The 18071-nt window shown below is 39.1% G+C and overlaps 2 protein-coding genes across 2 annotated transcripts in view; both read right to left on the reverse strand.

The window, feature by feature from the left end:
• Nucleotides 1-5459, reverse strand: part of LOC131524266 (rho guanine nucleotide exchange factor 17-like) — a 90760-nt gene extending 85301 nt beyond the window's left edge. Inside the window, 3 exon segments of the mRNA XM_058751222.1 lie at nucleotides 445-1031; nucleotides 1034-3907; nucleotides 4155-5459. Coding sequence (XP_058607205.1) covers nucleotides 445-1031; nucleotides 1034-3907; nucleotides 4155-4689 — 3996 coding nt within the window. The 5' untranslated portion in view covers nucleotides 4690-5459.
• A 432-nt stretch (nucleotides 5460-5891) lies between these two features.
• LOC131523873 (P2Y purinoceptor 3) lies at nucleotides 5892-17992 on the reverse strand. The gene is made up of 2 exons (XM_058750480.1): nucleotides 17844-17992; nucleotides 5892-11112 (listed from the first exon to the last, which is right to left on the reverse strand). Exon 2 carries the CDS (start codon nucleotides 11087-11089, stop codon nucleotides 10112-10114), a length of 978 nt encoding a protein of 325 aa, XP_058606463.1. The 5' UTR covers nucleotides 11090-11112; nucleotides 17844-17992; the 3' UTR covers nucleotides 5892-10111.
• Nucleotides 17993-18071: the final 79 nt, after the last annotated feature.

The raw sequence follows: 18071 nt of genomic DNA on the forward strand, positions 1-18071 counted from the left end.
TGTGGGCAAAATAAATGTCCTTCATATTTCTCAGAAACATTGTTCTGCTATTTCCATCATTGGTAAAAACAAAGTTGGGAGCAATAAATTCAGCTGCACAACAACCTGAGGTAACAACATGTTGAACGCTGCACAAATAAATTCATGATTTGCACATGCATTGCTTTTCAGAGTAATACATCACTTTTATCCGTAATATAATTCAGTCCAGAACACCAGCATTGAGGTTTCATAAAATATGCAAAAAACACTACATCTAGCTTTGCTCACAAGTTATCGCCCATGATTATAGAGCAAAAGGCTACATCCAATCAGCAATCTTTGCTGAGCACAAACAACTGTTTATAGAAATATTTTCGCAAGCATTTACGTCATAACTTGCCATAAACAAACGATTCAAAAACAAATAAATAACCAAAATAGAGAACAAAACACATCACTCACCACTCTTGGTTTGGCCTTCAGAGAGGCAGTGGAAAGTTCCTCGCTGGACTTCCTCTCTAGTTTTGGCTCAGCAGTGGTGGTAGGAACTGAAGGTGTGGAAGTGGTGCCTTCCAGAATAACCACACCAGTAGCTGCAGGGGTCTCCGCCGGGGACTCTGGAGAGTTCAAGGCCAAGATGTATTGCTCAGTGACATCCTCTAATGATGGAGTTTCTTCCCCCGGGACTGTTTTGTTGGGTGTTGAAGACTCTCCGACATGGCTAGACCTCTGGAGGTCCTGGGAGATGTGGGCATGTGAAGGAATTATGGGCACAAATGTGGCAGGTTCACTGGCATGACGCACGTGTTTGGGTCTGACCTTTGATGCTGGAAGCTGGGGGAGTATGGATGCGGAGGACTGCTCTTCGCCTTGTTCATCCAAGTGATCCCCATCATCACAAGACAACTGATGGGTAAAGCGGTTTGTGCGTTTCTTGGGGCTTCTGCGACTGGTGCGAGGAGACAAAACCTGAGCTAGCTTAGGGTCAAAAGGAAATGTGGGCTCACCTGGGGCTTTTGTTTCTCCGTTATGACCAAGGTGGGAGGGCAAAAATGCTCAGATTGAGAACGAGACCTTCTGGTTGGACAATAAAGTTGTCGTTGTTCGCTATTGAGCGCCCAAAGCTCGTCTCTTTGCTCGGATAAGATGGGCTCACTGCTGGAAGGTGGTATGGATTGTTCTAGTTCACTAATTGGCTCGCTGGGATGCTTTTGAAATTCTAGGACAGTATCTGCCAGTTCTCCACGTCTGCTAGGGTCGCTAAAGCTCTTTTTCTTCACAGCCTTGCCATTCGCCTTCTCATCAATAAGATTGTCCATTGCACCAGGTTCACAAACAATGCTCTGAATCACAGTACTGTAATCTCTCAGGCTGTCGCTACACACGGAAAGGTCACTGGCAGCACTGCCTGTATATTCAGAAAGGTCTGCTGCAGAAGACTCCACACCAACACCCACCTTGGAACTTAGAGAGAGTGAACCGAGCAGGTTGCTGTCCATGGAGAAGCTCTTTCCGCCATCCTCTGCATCTGACCGACGTCTATGAGGCATAGGATCACTCAAGGAACGGTACGCAGACTCACCATTAGACTCTCCATTACTGCCATTGCTGGAGTCTGAGCCGTTGTTTCCAGCTGAGGAGAATTTCCTTCGCCTGCGAATAGCACTAGGAGTAGACGGAGCCTCCAAGGCCCCCTGGTTTACATTTTTACTGCAGCTAATGTCTCCTCCTATGGCTACTCCCTCATACGCCGTCTTAACAGACGGAACTTGAGATGAAAGAGATTCCTCTGGTGTTATATCAGGCAACTGCTCTTCGCACAACCCTGACTGATTCCAAACGGTGAGAGTCTGACCCAGCAAGTCTTTACCGCAGGATAGCCCCCCATATGAGCCAATCTCTGGCTCTGTGACAATTCCTTCATCTGTCAGGCTAGATTCATGGCCAGAGAGTTCATCCAATGACTTATCACAGAACATGCTCTCCTCCAAATTTCCCTTCTGTAAACATTTTCCACTTTTTCCATCAGCCTCCCCTTCCTTACACCCAGTAAAATCAGAGTGTTCAAGTCTCGTCATCTCCTGCTTTGCCTTATCTTCTTTTTCAGTGTCTATTTTAGCATCACTGTTTTTTGTCTTGAAACGGTCTTCCTCATAATCATCATCGTCATCCTTACTTTCACTCATCTGACAAATGTCTCTTATCACCTGTCTGGCTTCCTGCACGTAGCGGTCTTGCAGAGGGGTCGGCATTGACTCGTCGTAACCGTAGGTACTTCTACAGTCGTCGCTCTCAACCTCCCTGTCAGCAATCAACACCTGCTCGCCACTATCTTCAGAGTCTAGCCGTTGCTCGGAGGAACTCCTTAAACCTGGCCCGCTACCGTAATATTGCTGCCCTGCTGGCTTCTCAGAGTATGAGAAAGACTTTGCTCTCCTTAAAGTAGCAGTGAGATCCTTCAGGGAAGGACGTCCATGGTGCGGACGATTTGTCCTGGAGCCCATTCTGTACACAGATGTGCCTTGATCAGAGTTAAGATTGACCTCATCATCTTGTCCCTTTTTCTTCATTCTCAACTCGGAAAGATCGGTCTTAAGGTAGCTAAGAAGCGACAGAGTTTCTGAGGCAATGTCAGGGTTGGACATAGAGATCCTGTTCCTGTCTTTCTCATTATTTAAGGAGTGGCAGAATACCCTGTTTTCTGAACTGTGTGTTTTATATTCTGCTGGGCTTACGCTGGGCATAAGCTTAGGATGAACTCGAACTGGGGTGCGAGAAAAGTTATCTCCATGTCCAAAACTAGGCGAGCGGTACATGGTGGCATTGCCATGGTATGTTTTACTCAGGACAGCTGATGAAGCCCTGCCATAACTGTGGATGTTGGCTGGCTGATCCTCTTCTTTTAACGTCTCCGTGCTAGAATACCTGCTACTACTTCTTGACCCCAATGGACTGGATGTAAATGAGGGTATGGTGACTTTTGAAACACGCGACACCTGAGGAACAGGGCTAGTTCCGACTGACCCTTCGAAATTTCTATACAGGTGCCTAAAGCTGTCCTTAGTCACATGGGATCGTTGAGATGTGCTGTCTCGTGCCCATGGCATGCCTGTATAACAACCCCTAGAACGGAATCCCTCAATCCTGCGGCCCACCGTTTGAGAATCACATGGCTCCATCATTACAGGTTGGTTGTCACTGTCATCTGACTCTTCATTGCCTCTGCTGCAATTGCTTTTCTTCTTTTTCCTTAGCGAGCGACGTCTTACGTCCCTGTTGTGGTGAGCTAACGCTGCAGGGCTGTCCTCCTCACTGCCTGAAGACCTTCCTCTCAACTTAGCCCTGATGCCATGCTTGTTTTGTGGGAAGTTATCGCCTGTCCGTTCTCTGAACTTCTCGTCCTCTTCTCCAGAGCTCAGTCTTTCCCCAGCACCGGCTAGTTCCACGGAGGGCCCTGTCTGTGGTTGGGAGGAGTTATGTGAGGAATGCGAGCTATCCGGTGGCTGTGGCTGCTCTGCCCTCTGTCTCTGCTCCAGCAGCTGCCAACGGTGAGACCCGAGGGGCAAAGCGGTCGTTCTACTGCGTGGTGGGGGAGCAGGAGGAGAATCACAATTCAAAAACTCAAAAGAATGGCTTTTAGCAGCTAAAGTATGGAAGTTAGGGATTGAACAGTCCGCACACAATGCACTGTTGTCATGATGAGAGCAGTTTGTGTCTTGCCAGGCTCCCTCTTTAGCGTCGAAATGCTGGAGGTGTTGACAGGCAGTTTTCAAGTCATCAGCATCTGAAGTTGACCGATGTTGCTTTCTGCGTCCATCCCCAAATAGTTCTCTAATCTTAGAAACGCTTGGCCAGTTTGCATCAATATGAATAGATGTCTCTCCATAGGAAGGGTGATGGCGACGAGATTTGCATGTTGGGCTCCCTAAAATAAAAACATTGTTAACTCACATATGTATTCATTAAGCAGACACACTGATCCAAATCGACGTTCAAAGAACATCACAAGCAAATTGTCAGTACACTAAATACAGTACACTATGCTAACTTTAAAGTATGAGCCAAATTAGCACATAAGCTTGAGCAGAAACGTTATAGAAAGTGTCTTTTCGTCTCTGACGATTTGTTGGGTGCCAAATGAGAACTAGTGATTTCAAAACAATGTATCTTACCTGTGTTTGGGCCACCCACAGTTTTCCGGAGCCTGTGTTTATCTCCTCTGTCCGAATCCGACCCTGACACAGACTCTCGAGCCGAGCAATATCGGTTACCGTCCTTAAGTTGTTTCTCCGTCGCAGACTCAGAAAACTCCTTGGATAAGCAGCCACTCTCGCTCAAAGACGAATCTTCGACACTTTTTGTGTTTTTAACGCTTCCCGTGTTGACTAAAGAGCTCTGTGTCCCGCCTGTGCTCGAAGTGAACTTCTCAGAGAGCCGACGAACCGATGGAGATATTCCATGTGAGGCTTTCTTGAGGTCTGCGGTCGAGAGGCTGGCCGCTGAGATTTTGGAAACTTTTCTGGATACAGTAACAGCGTGCGTCGCTTGTGATGGCTGCGCGCTGTGCTCTACGGCGTCTGGGGGAAGGGCACCGCACCTATCCAAATCCTCTCCAAATGATCTGCGCTTTGCGCTCCTGCTCTCCAACTTTTTGAAAGAGACGCTTCTGTGAGCAGGCGCCTTTCTTTCAGTCTCCCTTTCAGCCATTACGATGCCTGTCCTCCCACTTGTCTTTCTTGCTATTCTCTCAGTTCATTGATAAATAGTCCGCACTTTTCTTCTCCTTCGTTTTTCCGTGGTTGCCTTTACCCCCCTGAAAACAACTTACAATGCCCCCATTTAACCACAAAAGTTGCTTGGCAGTGTTTTCCGAAGAGGAGGACAAAAATTCAGGAACAACAGAGGAGATTGTTTACGAAAACAGAGTTATATCCCCAGAACTTTGCGCATGTTTGCTTCCCTTAGTGTCCATCCATGCATTTAGAAAGAGCTCAAAGTTTGAGCAGAAAACTCCCAAGTGTTTCAGCCCAACACACACTAGAGCAACGTTTGAATAATGTACATTTTCCAAAGTAAATCCCATTTCCTTGGCCGACCGTCTTTCTTCAGAAGCATCCTTTATTTCCAGCTTGAATAAGTGCGCTCAGCCTTATTTTGGCACAATTAAGGGTTTCCGTGACTTGTGGCTTTTTACATGCAGATAGTTGCTTGGATTGAGGGCGGGACTAAAACATGGGGTCGGGGTTAGAGAGAGAGACCCCTGGGGAATACGAGGGGGGATCCAGCTTTTCCTCTTTCTGATGTGAGAGAGCAGATAATGCTGACGGTATGAGTCAGTTTGTAAACACACAGTGGGAAACGTTTGAACAAATGATCATCTTCATTTTCTTTGAGCTTTGGGGAAGCTCAGACATAAATCTATTGCCTCTTTAACCAAAAGCTCTGCTTGTCTGCATGGTGTCCATAAACTGGCTTTACAGAAAAAAAAACTTTTGCAGTCCTTTGTTTCGAAGGCTTCTTTTTTTTCCCCCCTCTCTCTTTTCTCCTTTTTCGTCGGTCTTTAGTTGCATGTCTATAGAGTGCACTCTAGTGGCCATGTTCTTATTTACTCTTATCTAAAGTTGACGGTACGAACGTAATTTTATCAAATAATAAATAAAATATCAAACCAAGTGTCGTTATTATTTTAAAGCACACTTTTCAAGACATTTTTAGTTAGTTCCGATAAAATCTCTGGTATGATTTACTTTCAGATGTCTGGTTTGGTGTTTTTTTTTTTTTATGTAAAGCAATGACATTTATACGTTCAAATGTACTTTTTGAGTGTAGTGACCTACACTGTAGGTCTTTCTTGAACCTGAATATTAGCTACAGTAATATAAGAAACACTGCAGGAAATTAAGTTTATTGATTTGTCTTTATTGGACCAACAACAAACCAGGATAAGAACACAATTCAACTATAGACAAATCAACATTTCACATTTAAAAGCAAAACAAAAAACATTCACAAAGACCTCATTGAGGATATAGATTTGAATAGCTTCATTTAATATTATACTTGTTTATGTATGTATGTATGTACCAGGAGCACCTTAAAAAAACACACACACAACAAATTCCTCGTGTGTTTGCGCACACCTGGCAAATAAAGCTAATTCTGATTTTGATTCTGAACTACACTGTAAAAAGTGATAAGTTGACTTAACTTAAAAATTTTTAGGAAACCCGTTGCCTTAAAATTTATAAGTAAATGATAATTAAAAAAATAAGTTAAGTGAATTGTCAAGTTCGCTTAACTTTAAAAAAAATATATTATTTACTTATTAATTTTAAGGCAACGGGTTTCCTCAATTTTTTTAAGTTAAGTAAACTTATCACTTTTTACAGTGTACAGAATCTACAGATTACTTGATTATGTATAAACAAAAGCAAACATTCACTGACAAAAAATTTCTTTGCACAGTGCAAAGCATTCAATAGCTAGTATTCTTATTTGAAAAAAAAGATCTTGTATGCACATACTACAACAGACACAGATGAAATGACTTTGCTAGTAAATTGTATAAGTATACAATGATGAATTTTGCCCACAAGTTGCATGTCATATACTATTTAACTATTTGAAACTCTCTTTTTGTAAATGCTCGAATAATGTTTAACCATTAGTGCTGAAGCAGGAGGCAAATGGTCAGTTTAATGTGCAAAAATCACGTCTGCTTTAACTACAAATCTTATTGGTCAAGTGCGCCACCTACTGGCAGTTCACAGAGTCAACCACAGTAATGTTTGCTTGGTTAAAGTTGCTCACAAGTTAACATTATAAGTTAGCAGTATGTACAGTATGTTTAAAATAGCACAGTACTACAACCATTTCTATACTGTATAAAGATTGTTTGTAGGTATGGAATACCTAAATGATCTACTATATTTGCCAAAATAAAGCCATTATTTAATTAGACAGGCACAAAACTGGATTTCAAAATGCAAAATAGCATTTAAAAAAAAAGAAAGAGTTTATTTAATGATAACTGAATGACACTTGCTGAATTAGTTTAAAGGTTGCATAATAACAATGTATCTGTTTGACGTGATTATCACTGCATAATGCATACAGTTTCACAATTTAAATTAAAAACAAGGTGTAGCATACAGAATTTTCAGTGCAGTATATAGTAGTTATATTTCACTCCGAACTTAGAGTGCTTCATGTTCATGCAGATTGAAGAAAAAGGCTCTTCTCCAATCAGATATAATAAGGCAAAATTCATTCATATTTAAAAACTCACAAAGATAATACTGGCCAAATGACTAAAACACATTCACACTCACAACAATGCAACATAATTTGTTTTACCATACTGTCAACCCAGCCTTCCAGCCATTTCTGTTTGTAGTTTTTGGTCATGATGAAACTTCAAATAAAAGCGTATAACCCATATGATATCTACAGCTGCGATTAAACTGCTTCAAGAAAACACAATGTCAGCACAGGCAGTACAAATATGTCTTTGTACGTGAGCTCTGTGTTGTTAACACAAGATCCCTCTCTTGTAGGACAAGATGTTACATCATAAGCATGTTGAGCTGTACAAAGTGTTATTAAACCATCAAACATCTGATAATGACCTTCAGATAATGTGCAGCAGATGCCGTATGTTAAACAGATGGTGTTATTCTTTCCGTTCCAAATGCTTTCATTCATCTCTCTCTCATCCATAATTCCACACATCACTGTCTGTCTCAATGCACCAATTTATCCTAAATATCACGCATATACATTACCGTTCAAACGTTTGGGGTTGCTAAGCTGTTTTTTTTTAAAAAGAAGTCTCTTCCGCTCACCAAGGCTGCATTTATTCGCTCAAAATAGCAAAAACAGTAATATTGTGAAAAAATATTACAATTTCAAATAACTGTTTTCTATTTGAATATATTTAAAAATGTAATTTATTCCTGTGATACAAGGCTGAATTTTAAAACATTTCTCAAGAAACATTTCTGATTATTATCAATGTTGAAAATGTTGTGTTGCTTCCATATATTTGTGGAAACCGATAAATTTTTTTCAGGATTCTTTGATGAATCCAATGTTCAAAACAACAGCATATATTTGAAATTCATATTTGATTTTATAAAATTACAAACATCTTTACTGTCACTTTTGATGAATTTAAAGCATCCATGCTAAACAAGTATTGATTTCTTTAAAAATATCGTACTGACCCCACACTATATACAGTATATACTATATATCTTAATCTAGATATGGTATAGTTTTTTTTTTGTTTTTTTTTATCAAAATAATTTTAATAATGAATGTGCGATTTCTTTTCCTAGTGTTTTTAAACAAACATGTTTTTATATCTGCAAAACCTATGCAACTTAATTATCAAAAGTTAACAATTCTTTTTTTTAAATTTGCACCCAAAATCCACTTGGATCAAAAATATGAAACTGGCAAGACATTTCTGTTTTCTCAGCTCTGTAATTCTTATATAAACATTTACATCCTATTGCCCTCATAAAATGTTCATAAGTGCACCACCTTTTTCCCGGTTAGGAGAGATCAGCTGATCTTGACACTCAGCCAAACTAGTGCACTCGTTCAGCTGCCATTCACAGGGTTCGGACCCTCAGATGCGAGACACACAGCTCTACTGTGGGCTGTTCTCTCAAAGCAAATGTATGATAGTTCCAATCATCATAATTGATTTTTTGTAACACTGAATCAGTCTATTAGAATGACTTCCTTCAACCTTCACAGTACAGGTATACTTGATGCATTGGACGTTTTATATTTAAATATTGACTTTTTTTGGTTTCAACATCCACACAGCCTACTAAGTGTATCTTAACGCAAGACACCACAGGTTAACGGGGTTAAACTAACAGATATCACCATACTTTTCTAGTTAACTAATCACAGTTACATCAAGACATGTTGTATTATATGTTATGATACGCATATGAAGCATTATCTAATTAAAAATGCACTAATTTGAAATATATTCCCAAAGCAGAAATCTGAACACTGGATAAGGTCAGGCTTAAAATTCTTAATGTTTTTTTGTTTTTTTTAATTCTTAAAATTTCTTTAAAAATTCATTTTGTTGGCATAGAGTAAAAGGTTTTTAGGAAGGGGATTTTGGAAATTTCTTTTTATCCCTCCACCAAAAACAAAATACTGTCATGTTTTCAGAAAATAAAATATCATATCTTCACTTTATTGTAGTAACAGTTTTAGCAATTTTGTTGTCTTTTTATTGGTATTTTTAAAATGTCTATAAAGTTTTAATTATTTTTTTAACATATTATTTAGTTTTAGATATTTTAATACTTCACACTAATTAAACAAAAATGAGAAATGTTGCCTTGACAACCTGCTGAAATAAAAATTCACATTTTTAATTAAATTAAATTTAATTTACTTCATTTCAGTTATTGTTTGTTTTATTTCAAGTATTAAAAATGTTCTTGTTTTTTTTAGCGGTTTCAGTTGTAGCTAACTATAATAACCTTTGAACAAACCCTTCTAAAAACCGTGCTGCTGAAGTGGAGATTTTTGGATTAGTGTATGAAAAATACAAAAATCATTTTGAGAAATGAGCTTTTAGAGATATGTACTGTAATTGAAATCTATAGACTCGGATAGTGTCAAAATAAACTCTTGAATTTGCAGTAAGCGATTTCTGAGAAAGGCTGTTGAAAGTGGATCGGACAGAACACCAGAACACACTTGTAGCCAATCAGCAGCAAGGGGCGTGTCCACTAATGATGGGGGAGGTGCCAGTGTTGCAAAGCATGTTAATTAATTGGGGGCGGAGCTATCAAAACAGGGGTGTGATTCTTTTGGTTAGGGGCGTGTCTGTTTTCTTTTGGCGATTTCAAATATCAACAGCGTTTCTCAGAAACTGCGTACTGCACCTTTAAATGTCTATTTTGGATGTTTTTTCCACTACACTCAGAAATAAACTATAGGTACAAAACTGCCACAAGGGTGGCACCCTTTCAAACAGTACTAATTTGTAAACTTCAGCCTAAAAAAAAACTCAAATATGTCCAATAGATGAAAAACAATGGCTATGACTGTAGTGTCTTGCTTTAAGACACAGTAATTTTCGATTCAGTCAGATTTTGTCAACCTTGTCTTTGAGCGAGGTGATCTTGAGCAGCAGACTCCTGGTGCTGCGTCTGTACTGCGGCTGGGTGAAGTAGAACAGAATGGGGTCCAGAACGCTGTTCATGCTGGCGAAGGGTCTGGTGCTTTTGTAGACCACAGACAGCAGGTTCCTCAGTTCGCAGGGGGCCGTGGGAAAGGTCCTCACCAGCAGGTAGAGCGTCTTTGTCACGTGGAACGGCAAGAAGCTGATGGCAAACACCAGCATCACAATGATGATCATCCTCACGGCTTTGTTCTTCCTCTCTATGGCCACAGCTTCTCGGGCTTCACCGGCCTGCCAGAGAAGCCGTGCCATTTTGCAGTACAGCACCACGATCACTAGAAAGGGCACGACGAAGCCCAGACAGGTCAAAGTGATGCCGTACGGGAAGTACGCTGTGGAGCGCTCTGGAACGCTGAGGTCGTAGCACACTGTGCGGTTGCGTTGGATGCCGGTAGCGGCGAACTCGAACGTTGGAGCGCAGAGAACGGCGACGGCCACCCAAACGCCAGCGCAGACCAACCACGCCAGCCTGCGTCCGCCTTGTCTGGGCCACACCGTCAGCGGATGGCAGATGCCCATGTAGCGCTGGAAGCTGATGCAGGTGAGGAAGAAGATGCTTCCGTGCAGGTTGCTGTAGAACTGGAAGCGAACCAAGCGGCAGGTGAAGTCGCCGAAGGGCCAGTAGTCTTTGCTGGCGTAGTTGTATATGAGAAGCGGAAGGGAACAGACGTACAGGAAGTCTGCCACCGCTAGATTCAGCATGTAGATTTTGGTCCGTGTCAGAGTGCGCCGGGAGCCCCAGATCCGCAGGATGATGATGAAGTTGAGTGGCAGTCCGAAGATGAAGACCAGGCTGTAGACGGATGGGAGGAGGAAGCGCTTGAAGTCCTCCTTGTAGGTGCAGGAAGGCAGAATGGAGGTGGAATGGTTAAAAGACGCCATCTTAACAGATAATGCCTCACATTCTGGAAAACAGAAACGTTTATGCATCAGTGTAGTCGTACATGAACAGATGCATAGATAATCTTGTACTCTGATTATTTCACTTGTTAGCATTATTTATGGTGCTTGTCCATGCACCAGGATTATTATAGTTAACTAAAAACTAAAAACATTTTAAAAAAATCATTACTTGATTGATACAAAATGAATGTTAACTAAAATAAAATAAAACAAACGTTCAGTTTCTTATTGATATGACTTGATATATTAAAACAACAAACTAAAACTGAAATAAAAATCGCTAAAACTTTACAGACATTTAAAAAAAACTAAAATTAACTAAAACTTTAACTAAAATGAAAAATATTAATAAAAACTATATTAGTACCTAAATGATAGTAAAATATCATTGCCATGTAAAATTATATGTATGTATATATATATATACACTGTATATATAAATTAGATGAAAAACTTCCAGAAAGTTAGAAATATTGCCTTAACTAAGTTTAAAAGCAATAAAAATGTTTATAAATATATTCTATTTTTAAGTTTAAAAGCAATAAAATTATAAATCAAATAAATCAAATTATTAAAACTTACAATGACAACTACAACAAAATTTTAAATAAAAGCTAATTCATAATATTAATAAATGCTACAATAGTATATAAATAAAATGAAAATAACACTTCTGTACTATTGTTGCAGTGTTTCTCTTTGCTAGGCTGTTTTGTACATTGTAATCAACTATTTTCTTTAAAAAAAATGCTAATAAAATTATTAAATAATTAATTTATACTTCAATCAATATTTCATCTTCACATATTTAAGTCTTTTGTTAATTTTGATTGCTTCAATTGTCCTCATTTGTAAGTCATGGATAAAAATCTGGATAAAAACGTCTGCTAAATGACTAAATGTAAATGTAAATATTTATTTCTTTGGTGAGAATGTGTGATAAGCGAGAAAATGCACAGTCAGCCAGTCATGATCACAAAATCAAATTTAACTGTACATTAGCCAGTATATATTATATTATATTACATCTAAATCAGTAAATTTATACTGTGATCCCTCCCCATCGTTCAAAAAAGGGCCAAAACATATTTTATTTAGCATAATCCAGAAGAAAATATTGCCAAATGGATGCTTTTTCACAGCTCTGGAGACAACCTGAGTTCTCACCGAGTATCATTTTTGTCTCAGTATGTTTCGCCTAAAATTTCAGTTGTAAGTAATTAAAATGGACACAAATGAAGCTAATATCGAAAATCTCTGACAGGCATTATTCAGATTCTTCATAGAAATCATAGGAGAACTTATTGGAGTCTTTCTCCGGAGAAAATCAGGTGACTTAAACAAATCTCTCTGACATTAAGCACTGACATTAAAAAGATCTCAATAGTGATTTTTCTTTCCAACAGAACTAAACAAATAGATCCCTAAATGTTGCAAACTGCACATCCATTCAGTGTGTGCATGCAAAACACATTTATACAGTCCAAACATAAGTAAAAACCAAATTAGAGAGAAAATATAGCTCGTTCAAACCCAATTAGAGTAAAAACATTCAATAATGCTGCAGGATTCATGCAGACAGTGAGCGAACTAACTGTGTTTGCCAGACTCTCAGGAGCCACTGGGCAACTTTATTAATCCTACCGCCGAGTGAAAGCACTCACTGCTTTATTTTACTCTATATTCTCTGGTGTTGGATAACACTGAATGTTAAGACACAAGTCAGATGGTTAATATATAAACATGACTGGATTTACAGACATTTTCTCATGTGATTTGCCTAGATGTAATTTCACATGAGAATATCAGAATTATATTTATATTTGGTGTCACTAATAAAATGCAAGGCAGGAAAGCGTCACTCGACCAGCAGTGGAGTGTATTTATTGTGTAACGATGTGAGAACATATGACGGGATGTGGAGGACATCATATAGACTCAGGGTTTAAAATTATGAATCCTTAGTAAACAAATACGGAAAGTGGAAAGAGGCATTTGATTGCTGATTTGATGCTCTGGACTTGAGGTTATAATACTCAAAAAGCCTTAAAATGTAAAATAACATCTACTTAACAAACGTATTAACAGAAATGGCTTAAATGAGCCATTATTTACACCCGCTGACTAGATCATCTAAATGCAAAGTGTGCAATTTCTGTGCCACTAGTCGAAGCAAATGGAATTGCAATCCTGATAGCATTTTATTCCTGATAATCTACTTTTCAGGGACAAAAACCTGTGTTTACTTTAAATAAAAAGATACTGTACACTAAATAAAGCTAAATGTAGCATTCTTGAACCATTCATAAAGCAATTTCTTAGTCACACTGTTAGAAAAAAATTGCAAAAGATTTCATTGCACTTTTGATAGATAGTAAAGTGGCACAAATCATGTGACACACGCTTGCTAAAGACACAGGAAAAGAAAGAGTTTGCATTCCTCTTTTACTCCTTTCAGTTCCCAGTTTGAATGAGTTGATTCATATTTAAATGAAGTGCCCCATTCTTACTATAAAAGAAGGCAAAACATTCACGAGAACGGTGATAAAGGATGGCCACAAAGACTCCTCAAAGTCTCCATTCATGCGTTCTTTGCTTTTATGTCCAATTCCTATATATATATATATATATATATATAGGAACAGCATAAAATTACAATATTAATCTGAATCCTTGGTAGATTAATTCTATAGTTGTTCAGTTCACGCAGCGCATGTCCTTATATTTCATCATTTTTTAATTGTAGGTCTATGTACACAGAACAGAAGCTTTTACAAAACCCTGCTGTCTGGATCGATTCCCAATTCGTGCCCATTCTAAAAAAGAGGCTTTAGTAAAAGCCTAATTTCCGGGATATGCCACCAACACACATTACTGCAGGTAATGCGATCAGTAAATGTATGTTTATTGCATAATATCTCATCTTTATGAGCTTATCTACACTATGATTAGTGAAAGCTTTGTTGCAGTATATGAACTAAAGACTTTTCCCCCTAAAGTTCTTGTCTTTCATCACAGCGTCTGACGTCATTATCAAGTGGTGTTGTGCAACAACAGACATGAGACATTCCGTTTCACAAGAACGTCTCTTTGTCTGAGCCTGTGTGTGTGTGTCTGCCCACTACTAACACCTGTGCGTATTTAGCAGATGCTGTTAATCCAGCAGTTTTTGCAGTCGCCTGATTGCACACACAGTCTGTCTTCAGTTACTGTTGCTGAAGTGCCTGATTCTGCTGATTCCTTATCATTAGTCTAGCCCAGCCCAGCCCAGCCCAGCCCAGCTCATCAGCTCTTCATCATTTATCCCAGAGACGGCTGGAGTGAAAGTAGAAGGCTGGACTTGTCTAGACAGGTTCAGGAACACACATCTGACCAGCCTTAGGTGGGACTGAGCTAAAACACTGAGTTCTGGAAGAGAGTAATGTCAGTTTGGTTTTCTGACATGTTTATGTTCAATTTAGTTTTGTTTTTATTTATATATTTATGTTTTATATTCATATTAATATTTGTATATATAATTTCTATTTCTATTATAGTATATTATATTTTTATTATATCTTGATTAATTGAATTTGATGGAATTGACTTCTCCAAGTATTACCACAAAGACAAGCCGACCTCCTTATTTGGGAAATGCTGTTGTAGGTGGTTGCTAGAGTGTCGCTATGCAGTTGCTGGGATATTCTGGCTGTTGCCAGAGTGTTATATGTGGTTGCTAGGGTGTGGCTATGCTGTTGAAGATTTTGCCTTAGTGTTGATATGCCATTTCTAGGGCATTGTAGGTGGTTGCTAGGGTGTTGCTGTGGAGTTGCAAGAGTGTTCTAGGTGGTTGCTTGGTTGTGGCTATGCTGTTGCCATGATGTTGAAGGTGTTGCCATAGTGTTGATATGCCATTTCTAGAGTGTTGTGGGTGGTTGCCAGTGCATTGCTATGCAGTTGTGGTTGTTATGGTGTTATTCTGGCATTGTGATTGGTTGTCAGGGTGTTGCTTTGCAGTTGCCACAGTGTTCTCAGTGGTTGCTATGGTGTTACTGTGGCATTGTAATTGTTGCCAGAGTGTTGCTATGCAGTTCCTACAGTGTTGTGGGTGGTTGCCAGGATGTTGCTATGCAGCTGCCAGAGTGTTCTGGGTGGTTGCTAGGTGGTTTTTATGCTGCTGCCATGATGTTGAAGGTGTTGCCATAGTGTTGACGTGCCATTTCTAGAATGGTGAGATTGGTTGCCAGGGCATCACTATGCAGTTTCTGAAGTGTTATAGGTTGTTGCCAGGGCGTTAATATGGAGCTGCCAGATTGTTCTAAGTCGTTGCTAAGGTGTCACTATGCAGTTGCCAGGATGTTGTGGGTGTTGTCAGAGTGTTGCTATGCAGTTTCTAGAGTGGTGTGAGTGGTTGCCAAGGTGTTGCTATGTGGTTGCCAGAGTGTTGTGGGCATTGTCAGAAAGTTGCTATGAAATTGCTATGGTGTTGTCGGTGGTGGCTACGATGCTGGGATGCAGTTGCTAGGTAGTTGCTTAGCCTATCACCGAGTCTGTATAATTTTGTTGTCCACCAGGCAAAAACTGTAGATTTAAAGATTGTAGATTATCACAAATCTCCAACCCAACATTGATGGTTGCATTTTCATTAGATACTGGTAAGTCAAAAATAAAAGTCTATATAAATGTTGTCTAGAAAAGCATCATGCTTCTTCTCTGCCCCAGGGTTATTTGAGTTCTTGCATGAAGTCAGAGTCACGGTCAAAAATAGTCTGCAGCTGGAGTTTGTCATATTTATGGTAGAATGTGACCTGCATCTTGACTGTATTAATGTAACAATATTGACAGAGACGGTGGAACTTCATGGAGTGGAACGGAGAGGGAGTGGTGGTTATGGCTGTTGATTTAAGCAAACAGAGATATCTGTCAGCTGTCTGCTGACTAGAACTCAAGAAACCCCAATCAGGACTTGTTTGAGTCAAGAGTGTTCTATATGGAGGTTAGTTTTTGTGTGACTAAATATATTTCTTGTGACACTTATGCAATTATCTGCAGGGGAGGTAACAGAACGTTTGAGAGAGCAGCAACCTGAAACCGCAAGAGTCTTAATTTAACAGTTGCTCCACATGACGAGCTCTTACGCAAATTTCAGACAGATTGGATTGATAGAATTATAGAAAGAGAGCATTATCAACTTACCAGTATCTAATGAAAATGCAACCGTCAATGTTAACTGGGTTCACGTTCATGGCATTTGCCCTTTTCCAAACACCCTCTTCCACACCTTTTTCTGGGAAATTTGGCATATTTTATATGCGAAGCAAACAAAACACTGTTGCAACTGAAAAATAAAACAATTTAAAAAAAATCCTGTCAGGTCTTGAAGTCATATTTGGCATGCTCATTTTAATTGAATACGAATACTTGCATTGTGACAACACCCAAGGCAAATGAACCCTGGTTATAAAGTATAAACGAGTGACATAGTGTCAGTTTTTGGGCATGAAAATGGAAGCAGATACTAGTAAGAGGGTCATTTACCTTGCAAGCATTTATCATACTAGTCAGGTGCAAAAATAGCACAGTAGAGCATGGGTTTGCTTCCAAGCAACATCAAGTGGTGACATTTCTCTACAGCACAATTATTACAACAAACCAACAGCAGTAGGAAATTTGCCATTTTGGTGAGGAAAGTCATGTTTCTGAGTGGGACATTGTTCTCTTTTATCTTTTCCTAGTGTTTGGCTTGTGTTTTCTCTCAGTTGAGGGTACAAACCGCCCCTTGGTGCCACTGGCTGTCATCGCGATGAACTTAAGAAGGTCAAAGAATAAAAAAAGAAGGCTATTGTAGATTCTGGCCTGGATTAACAACCTCTTGGAATGCTTTCTTTTCTACACACATTTCTTCCCACACTATGATGTCATTTCCCCTAATAACACATCTACATGCACATAAAAGAAACATAGAGCACAGAAGCTATTAGAGCATCACTAACCTACTGGAATCTGCACTGCAAACAATGACTTACATTGGAATCCAGCAATTCTGTGGGATCATACTTCCACACAGCTGTTTATACAGGAGTTAATATCAATCAGGACAGAATGATACTTTTCAGACACAGAGACGTGATTTACAACACTAACACTGTACTAACATCACTGTACAAAATAAATTAATGTGACAGTGTGGATCTGAAACTGTATATCAATCAATAAATCAAATATTTACTAAATCAATTAATAAATGAATGATTTCACAGCACATAGGTGAAATGTGAACATAAAAGGTTTTGTCTTATAAAATCTATATTTTACAAAATGATCAAGACCATGTTTTTGAATTCATTTTTCATTTTAACATCAAAATCTGAATTATGAATAGCCTATACAATCCAGAAAGGTAACAGGTGTTAGTCATTATAATTATGAATGATTTGTTATTGTAATTAATATAAGTTTCTTTAATGTTTCACTGTTATATATTTATTTGTAGCACTAGAGCCGTTTTGTAGGCTATTATTAATTTTGTAAAACCATGACAGACAGCAAAACATAATATATTTCAAACAAACAAAACCTGGATTAGGAATTAGTATTATTCATTAGTATCTACATGCATAAGTAGCTAAACATCGCTATGCGTGCCCATAATAAACAAACTGATCAATAATAAACAAACTGTGGCAAATAATCATTTCATGCCACTTGATTTTATTATCGTAAACAAAGTATTTTAATTGCTTCCTAAACTTACCTTTGCATCCACTCTTTCGGTATTTCCCCTGTTGAACACCAGCAAACAACTCTGTCCGCGAAGTAAAAGTGAATCTCCTCAGAGAGACGAAGAAAACAGAAGTGGCGAATTACTCTGCATTGCTCTCTTCTTCTTTCTGCACTTGCGGGTCATCTACACCCTGTATACAGTAACCCGCCCACGTCTCATGAATATTAATCACGTAACGTTACGTCTGATTGGCTGAAA

The sequence above is a fragment of the Onychostoma macrolepis genome, chromosome 18, assembly GCF_012432095.1.
Source record: "Onychostoma macrolepis isolate SWU-2019 chromosome 18, ASM1243209v1, whole genome shotgun sequence".
NCBI classification, from domain to species: Eukaryota; Metazoa; Chordata; class Actinopteri; order Cypriniformes; family Cyprinidae; genus Onychostoma; species Onychostoma macrolepis.